The 9320-nt window shown below is 38.8% G+C and overlaps 1 protein-coding gene across 2 annotated transcripts in view; it reads left to right on the top strand.

The window, feature by feature from the left end:
* LOC308490643 (zinc finger protein 850-like) overlaps positions 1-9320 on the top strand; it is a 67267-nt gene that overhangs the window by 27018 nt on the left and 30929 nt on the right. For both annotated transcript variants that reach the window (XM_081033186.1, XM_081033185.1), the window contains exon 5: positions 8443-8525. In XM_081033186.1, the coding sequence (XP_080889312.1) occupies positions 8443-8525 (83 nt within the window). The remainder of the gene's footprint in view (positions 1-8442; positions 8526-9320) is intronic.

Genomic DNA, 9320 nt, shown 5'->3' on the forward strand with positions numbered 1-9320 from the left:
GGGAGAACTTCAACAAAGAGATAGGAAAAATGAAAATGGAGATAGAAAATATAAGAAGAACCAAGTGAGAAAGAATACAATAACTGAAATGAAGAATACATTAGAGGGAATCAACAGTAGATTAGATGAAGCAGAGGATCAAATCAGTGATTCAGAAGATAAGGTAGCAGAACATACCCAATCAGAACAGCAAAAACAAAATATCCAAAACAATGAGAGTTTAAGGGGGCCTTTGGGATAACATCAAGAGTACCAATATTCACATTATGTGAGTACCAGAAGAAGAGAGACAGGAAGATAATCTGTTTGAAGAAATAATGATGGAAAACTTCCCTACTGAAGAAAATAGATACACAAGGCCAAGAAACGCAGAGTCCGAAACAAGATGAACCCAAAGAGGCCCACACCAAGACACATCATAATTAAAATGCAAAAGGTTAAAGACAGAGAGAATCCTTTTTAAAAAAATTAGTTTCAGGTGTACAAAACAACATGATTAGACATTTACACCCCTCACCAAGTGCTGACCTTACCAAGTTTACTACCCATCTGATATCGCACATAGCTAATACAACACCATTGACTATATTCCCTATGCTATACTTTACATCCGTGAATATATGTATGAAAATTATGTACATACATACATACATATATATATATTTTTATATGTGTGTAAAATTATAGTTAACATTCAGTATTTTATATTAGCTTCAGGTGTGCAGCACAGTGGTTAGGCATTTATATAATCTACTGTATGAAGTGATCCCGATAAGTCCAGTACCCATCTGTCACCCTACATAGTCTTTACAATATTTACTATATTCCCCATACTATTTCACATCCCCATGACTATTTTGTGACTATCAATTTGTACTTTCTAATCTCTTCACCTTTCTTCCCCATCCCCTAACCATACTCCATCTAGCAATCATCAGTTTTTTTCTCTTTATCTATAAATCTATTTGTTTTGTTTGATCATTTATTATGTTCTTTAGATACCACATATAAGTGAGATCATATGGTATTTGTCTCAGTCTGACTTATTTCACCTAGCATATTCTACTCTAGATCCATCCATGTTTTTGCAAATGATAAGATTTCATTCTTCCTTATGGCAGAGTAATACTCCATTGTATAAATGTACCATGATTTCTTTATCCAATGGACTATCGATGGGCATTTTGGGTTGTTTCCATATCTCAGCTATTGTCAATAGCACTGCAGTAAACATAGGGATGCTTTTTTTTTTTTTTTTTTTTTTTTTTTTTTTTTTTTTTAGAATCAGTGTTTTGGATTTCCTTGGATAAATACCCAGGAGTGGAATTGATGGGAGATAACATAGTTCTATTTTTAATTTTTTGAGGAACCTCCATACTGTTTTCAATAGTTGCAGCACCAATATGCAATCCCACTAATAGTGCATGGGGGTTCCCTTTTCTCCACATCCTCACCAGCATTTGTTGTTTATTTATTGATGATAGCCATTCTGACAGGAGTGAGGTGGTATCTCATTGTGGTTTTTATTTGCATTTTTCTGATTAGTGAAGTTGAGCATCTTTTCATATGTCTATTGGACATCTGTATGTCCTCTTTGTAGAAATGTCTAATCATGTCCTCTGCCCATTTTTTAATTGGATTGTTTGTTTTTCTGGTGTTTAGTTATATGCGTTTGTTATTTTTTTATATATAAAATTTGGATATTAACCCCTTATCAGATGTATCATTGGCAAATATCTTCTCCCATTCAGTAGGATGTCTTTTTGTTTTGTTGATGGTTTCCTTTACTGTGAAAAATCCTTTTACTTTGATGTAGTCCCATTTGTTTATTTTTTCTTTTGTTTCCTTTGCCCAAGGAGATATATCAGTAAAAATACTACTAAGAGTAATGTCCAAGAGTTTACTTCCTATGTTTTCTTCTAGGAGTTTTATGGTTTCGGGTCTTACATTTAAGCCTTTAATCCGTTTTGAGTTTATTCTTGTTGTGGCAGAAGGCGGTCTACTTTCTTTTTTTGTGTGTGCCTGTATCTGTTGTGTTTTCCCAGCACCAGGTTTTAAGTAGACTGTCTTTACCCCAATGTAAATTGTTGCTTCCTTTGTCATAGATTAAATGACCATATAGGCATGGATTTATTTCTGGGCTTTCTATTCTGTTCCATTGATCTACGTGCCTGTTTTTATGCCAATACCATGCTGTTTTGATTACTATAGCCTTGTGGTATAATTTGATATCAGGTAGTGTGATACCTCCAGCTTTGTTGTTCTTTCTCAGGATTGCTGTGGCTGTTCGGGTTCCATATAAATTTTAGGATTATTTGTTCTAGTTCTATAAAAAAATGCTATTGGTGTTTTGATAGAGATTGCATTGTGTGTGTGTGTGTGTGTGTGTGTGTATGCATTGCTTTAGGTAATATGGACATTTTAACTATATTCATTCTTCCTATCCATGAGCACAGTGTATGTTGCCATTTATTTATATCTTCTTTAATTTCTCTCTTCAATATCTTATAATTTTTTTAAAAGATTTTATTGGGGAAGGGGAACAGGATTTTATTGGGGAACAGTGTGTACTTCCAGGACTTTTTTCCAAGTCAAGTTGTTGTCCTTTCAGTCTTAGCTGTGGAGGGCACGGCTCAGCTCCAGGTCCAGTTGCTGTTGCTAGTTGCAGGGGGCGCAGCCCACCATCCCTTGCGGGAGTTGAACTGGCAACCTTGTGGGTGAGAGGACGCGCTCCAACCAACTGAGCCAGCTGGGAGGCAGCTCAGCTCAAGGTGCTGTGTTCAATATTAGTTGCAGGGGGCGCTGCCCACCATCCCTTGGGCGACTGGAGGAGTTGAACCAGCAACCTTGTGGTTGAGAGCCCACTGGCCCATGTGGGAATCAAACTGGCAGCCTTTGGAGTTAGGAGCACGAGCTCCTACTGCCTGAGCCACTGAGCCAGCCCTGTCTTATAATTTTTTGAGTGCATGTCTTTTACTTCCTTGGTTAAATTTATTCCTATGTATTTTACTTATTTTATTTTATTTTTTGATGCAACTGTAAATGAGATTGTTTCCTTAATTTTTCTTTCTGATTGTTCATTATTGGTGTGTAAAAATGCAATCAATTTCTGAATATTAATTTTATATCCTGCTACTTTACTAAATTCAGGTTTATCAGTCCTAGTAGGTTTTTGGTGGAATCTTTGGGGTTCTCTACGTATAGTATCATCTCATCTGCAAATATTGACAATTTTACTTCCTCTTTTTCAATTTGGATGCCTTTTATTTCTTTTTCTTGTCTGATTGCTGTGGCTAGAACTTCTAGTACTATGTTGAATAAAAGTGGTGAAAGTGGGCATCCTTGTCTTGTTCCTGATCTTAAGAGGAATGCTTTACCTTTTCCCCATTGAATATGTTGTTAGCTGTGGGTTTGTCATAGATAGTCTTTATTATGTTGAGATATGTTCCCTCTATTTCCACTTTGCTATTCCCACTTTGCTGAGAGTTTTTATCATAAATAATATGATATATTATGATATCACATCATAATATGATATCATATCAAATAAAATGATATCATAAATCAGCGTTGGATTTTGTCAAATGCTTTCTCTGCATCTATTGATATGACCATATCGTTTTTATTTTTCATTTTGTTTATGTGGTGTATCATGTTAATTGATTTGTGGATATTGAACTAACCTTGCATGCCAGGAATGAATCCCACTTGATCATGGTGTATGATTTTTTTAAAAATTTTTATTGGGGAATATTGGGGAACAGTGTGTTTTTCCAGGACCCATCAGCTCCAAGTCGTCATCATTTTTAATTTAATTATGGAGGGCACAGCTCACTGGCCCACGTGGTAATTGAACCAGCGACCTTGGTGTTATAAGCACTGTGCTCTAACCAACTGAGCGAACCAGCTCTCCCTGATCTTTTTAATGTATTGCTGAATTTGGTTTGCTAATGTTTTGTTTGAGGATTTTTCCATCTATATTTGTTAGGTATATTAGCCTGTAGTTTTCTTTTTTTGTAATGTCTTTGTCTGGTTTTAGGATCAGGGTAATGGTGGCGTCATAAAATGAGCTTGGGAGCCTTCTCTCATCTTGGATTGTTTGGAATATTTTGAGAATAGGTATTAATTCTTTTTTGACTGTTTGGTAAAATTCACCTGTGAAACCTTTTAGTCCAGGATTTTTGTTCATTGGGAGCTTCTTGATTACTGATTCGATTTTGTTGGCAGTAATCATTCTGTTCAATTTTCTGTTGCGTTTTGATTCAGCCTTGGAAGATTGTATGCTTCTAGGAATTTATCCATTCCTTCTAGATTGTCTAATTTGTTGGCATATAGATGCTTGTAGTATTTTCTTAAAATTTTTTGTATTTCTGTATTGTCAGTTGTTACATTTCTGATTTCTATCTATTTGGGTCCTGTCTCTCTCTCTCTTTTTTTTCTTTTCTTTTTTTTTGGTCTGGTTAAAGATTTATCAGTTTGGTTTATCTTTTCAAATATCCAGCTCTGGGTTTCATTGATCGTTTTGTATTTTCTTTTGTTTGTTTGTTTCTATTTCATTTATTTCCACTTTGATCTTTATTATGTCCTTCCTAGTACTCATTTTGGGCTTTGTTTACTCTTCTTTTTCCTGTTCACTTAGGTGTAAAGATAGACTGTTGATTTGAGATTTTTCTTGTTTCTTTATGTAGACCTGAATTGCTACAGATTTCCCTCTTAGGACTGCTTTTGCTGTGTCCCATAGAATTTGGGTCATTGTGTTTTCATTTTCATTTGTCTCAAGTTATCTTCTGATTTCTTCCTTGATCTCGTTGTTGACCCATTCATTATTTAGTAGTATGTTGTTCAGTCTTCATATGTTTGTGTGTTTTTCAGGTTTGTTTCTTATAATTGATTTCTAGTTTCATAGACCTGTGGTCAGAGAAGATGCTTGATATGATTTCAATCTTCTTAAATTTATTGAGACTTGTTTTGTTGCCTAACATGTGGTGTATTTTGGAAAATGTTCTATGTGCACTTGAATGTATATTCTGCTACTTTGGTGTGAAATGGTCTAAAAATATTAATTCAATCCATCTGGTCTAGTGTGTCATTTAAGGCTGCTGTTGTGTTGATTTTCTGTCTGGAGGATCTGTCCATTGGTATCAATAGGGTGTTAAAGTCCCCTACTTTGCTTGTGTTACTGTTGATCTCTGCCTTTATGTCTGTCAATATTTGTTTTATATATTTAGGTGCTTCTATGTTGGGTGCGTAAATGTTTACTGTGGATATGTCCTCTTGATGGATTGATCCCTTTATTATTATGTAATGTCCTTCTTTGTCTTTTATTATAGTCTTTGTTTTAAAGTCTATTTTGTCCAATATAAGTATTGCTACACCAGCTTTTTTCTTGTTCCATTTGCATAAAATATTATTTTATTTTTAATTAAAGTTATAGGGGTGATAATGGTTAGTAAAGTTACATAGGTTTCAGGTGTACAATTCTGTAATACGTCATCTATATATCACATTGTGTGTTCACCACCCAGGCATGAAATATTTTTCCATCCCTTTACTTTCAATCTCTGTGTGTATTTTGATCTGAGGTGGGTGTCTTCTAGACAGCATATACATGGGTCTTGTGTTTTTATCCATTCAGCTACCCAACATCTTTTGATTGGACCATTTAATCCATTTACATTTAAAGTGATTATTGATAGGTACATAGTTATTGCCATTTATTATTTACATATATTTTAAACAGGAGAAAAGGTATACAAATTTATTAATTTTTAATATTGCATGTACAGGAGCATCATGGGGAAAAAGTGAATAGCCAAAAAAAAAAGCAGTGAGATTTGAGAGCTCATACCACCTAAATAGGGGAAGGCAAGGGATGTATGCCACATAGGGGAGAGTAAATGATATTTTGGAAAGATGAATGGGCCCTTAGAATAAAAGAGAGACATAATAATTTGTCTATTATTCATATTTTTGATTTTTATTAGTTTGTTTTTCTCCTTTCTTCTGCTTAAAGAAGTCCTTTTAACATTTCTTCTAATAGTGGCTTGATGGTAATGAATTCCTTTAGCTTTTTCTTATCCGGGAAGCTATTTATCTCTCCTACAATTTTAAATGATAGCCTTACTGGGTAAAGTACTCTTGGTTTTAGGCCCTTGTTTTTCATCACTTTGGATATTTCCTGCCACTCCCTTCGGCCTGCAATGTTTCTGTTGAGAAATCACCTGACAGCCTTATGGGAGTTCCCTTGTGATTTGTCTTTCTCTTGCTGCTTTTAGGATTCTCTTTGTCTTTAACCTTTGGCATTTAAACTATGATGTGTCTTGATGTAGGCGTGTTTGAGTTAATCTTTTTTGGGCCTTTCTGCACTTCTTGGGCTGGTATGTCTATTTCTTTCACCAAGTTAGGGAAGTTTTCAGTCATTATTTCTTCAAATAGGTTCTCGATTTCTTACTCCCTTGCTTCTCCTTCTGGTACTCCTGTAATGCAAATGTTACACTTGATGTTGTCCCACAGGTCCCTTAAACTATTTCATTGCTTTTTATTCTTTTTGTTGTTCTGATTGGGTATATTCTGCTACCTTCTCTTCTAAATCGCTCATTCAATCCTTTGCTTCATCTAATCTGCTGTTAATTCCTTCTAGTGTATTCCTCATTTCAGTTATTGTATTATTTCTGACTGGTTCTTTTTTATGGTTTCTATGTCATTCTTTATGCTTGCTATCTCTTTGTTGAAATTATCACTAAGCTCCTTAAGCATTCTTATAACCAGTGTTTTAAACTCTGTCTCTGGTAGGTTGGTTGCCTTCATTTCATTTAGTTCTGTTTGGAGGTTTCTCCTGTTCTTTTACTTGGGACATGTTTTTTTGTTTCCTGATTCTGGCTGCCACTCTGTGTTTGTTTCCATATATTAGATAGATCCCCTATGTCTCTCACTCTTTGCTGGGTGGCCTTATGTAGTATTTGTCCTGTGTAGTCTGATGGCACAGTCTCCTTAATCTCCTGTACTTGTTACAGGAGTGTCCCTTGTGTGTTGTGTGTGTTCTCCTGTTGTAGTTGAGTCTTGATCACTTTTGGCGGTGTATCAGTAGGTGGGATTGACTCCCAGGCTGATTGTGACAATTGGCTATACCCACAGTGTGTGGGCTGCTGTGGGGGCTGACTCCTCAGAGGGGGCTTTGCCCCTGTGCCTTTTATGCCTGTTGAGAGCCCCCTTTGGGTGTGCCACTTGTGGGACTAACCAGGTAGTACTCTGGTGTGGTCTAAAGCTGGCCTCTGGGTGTGTTGTTTCTGGTGTCTCTTGGAAGGGGCTCCTGTGCAGGTCAATTTCAGCCTTGCCTGTTACTTGCCTGTAATTTACCTGGTAGGAGCCACACAGCTCTATGTTCTTGGCTGCAGCCAAGAGCCAAGGTGCCAAAAGTTTTGGTGCTGGACCTGGAGGCATGTGAGGGTGGATTGCTGTGAATCAAGGCCAGCTGCCACCAGTAGTGGGCCTGAGGCAGCTTAGCAAAAGGCCCAGGCCCCTAGGTCTGTTACCACCTGCTGGTTTCCTATAAGGCTCAGCCATTGAAAGAGCCTTTTTAGGTTCATGGGCTGGGCTGGTTGACACAGTGTTGAGAGAGCCCTCAGCAATGCAGTGCTAGCTGGCCAGGGTGTTCAAGGGAGTCATGAGATGTGACCGGTGGTTTTTACAAAGTTAATGCAGATTCAGTTCTCATGCCAGTCCCGGCCTATGACCACTTTGCATATTGCCCTGAGAACACTGCAGCCAGCCACCGCCTCAGGCTCGCAAATTCCTGAGAACTGCCCCTGAGTGGCTGTGGCACAATTTTTTGGTCACGGTCCACCACTAAACTCTCCCAGGCCATTGTGGATTGTCTGCTGCAGTAAAAGACTTCTGCACCTTGTGGGGTGGGGCTGGCCAACCAGGCAATGCAGCTCTAGGTGGGTGGGGTAGGGTTTCAGGGAGCTAAGGGGTGTGGTCGATGGTTTATACAGTCAATGTAGTCTTGGCTCCTGCACCAGTGCTGGGCCCTTGACCACCCTACAAAAAATGCTCCAAGAACCCTATGGCCAGCCACTGTCAGTCTGAGGCCCGCCACTGCCGTCTATGCTGCAGCACGGGCCTTGGCTTACTGCCGACCAGTAAATGTTTCCCGGGCCTCCATAAGCCCTCCACCTGCTTTAAACTGGCTTCCGCAGCCTGTGGGGTGGGGCCAGCAGTCCAACAGTCAAGAATTTCCAGAGTGATGAAGCACCAGCTGTGTGGAGGGCGGGGACCCAGGGCGTCACAAAGGCAGTGCATACACGCAGATTCCACCAGACCAATGCAGTGCCAGATTTGGCTCTTTGGGGCAGGTCCTAACCCTGAAAAGGTGGTGCCCTCCTGTAAGCCACATGTATGTCAGGCTCTACATAGGGACAACAATTGCTCCTGTCTTTCCAGCTCCTGGGCCGAAGCAATGCAATTCAGTCCTTCCCCACACATCCCTGGGCCTCCTGAGCTGCTACCCTTCCACCAGAGACCAGGTAAGTGCCTGCAAGCAAGTTCATGTGCTGGTTTTACAAGAGGGTGTCTGGGTTTCCAGCCACCTTCTGCCCCACTAGGCAGAGCAGACAGAGTCCTCGCTGATTTTCACTGCCAGGTGCCATGGGGACTCCTCTTCCTGGCACAGGACCTCTGGGCTGAGGAGCCCAGCATGGGCCTGGGGGGGCCCCTCCCACTTCAGGGGGACCTCTGCCACTGAGTCCCTCCCAGCACTTTATCTATGGGTTTGGGGTCAGCCTGTATTGCATATCTGCCCCTCCTACAAATCTTGATGTGGCCTCTTTATATCCTTAGTTATAAGGATTCTGTTCAGCTAGTGTTGAGATGATTCTTGAGGTTGACTGTTCTATAATTTATTTGTAATTTTGGTGTCACTCTGGGATGCAGTTACCTAATTAGACCTCCCTTATTAAACATTTTTTAATGTCAGATACTTGAACTACCAACCATTTTCCTGCTTACTTAGACCTGGTTTATATGGTTCTATTCACTTGGTGAAAAAACCAGCTTATTTTAATTTCTACTAAATTTTATTACACACAATAACTGTATAGTAAATACGGGTTAAAAATTAATCAACTCAAGAAGGGTAACACTGTTCAAGTTGCTGCAAACTTACTAGTCACAGAAAAGATACTGCAGATGTTACTGTCTTAGGAGATTTCCAATTCTCAAACATCAAAACCTCTCCAGTGATTTTTCATTTGGCATTTCCAAAGACCCACATTTTCTGTGAGATAAATCAAGCTATAAAAGGCTATTTTATATAGATTTGT

This window comes from Rhinolophus hipposideros (assembly GCF_964194185.1).
Source record: "Rhinolophus hipposideros genome assembly, chromosome: 21".
Lineage (NCBI taxonomy): Eukaryota > Metazoa > Chordata > Mammalia > Chiroptera > Rhinolophidae > Rhinolophus > Rhinolophus hipposideros.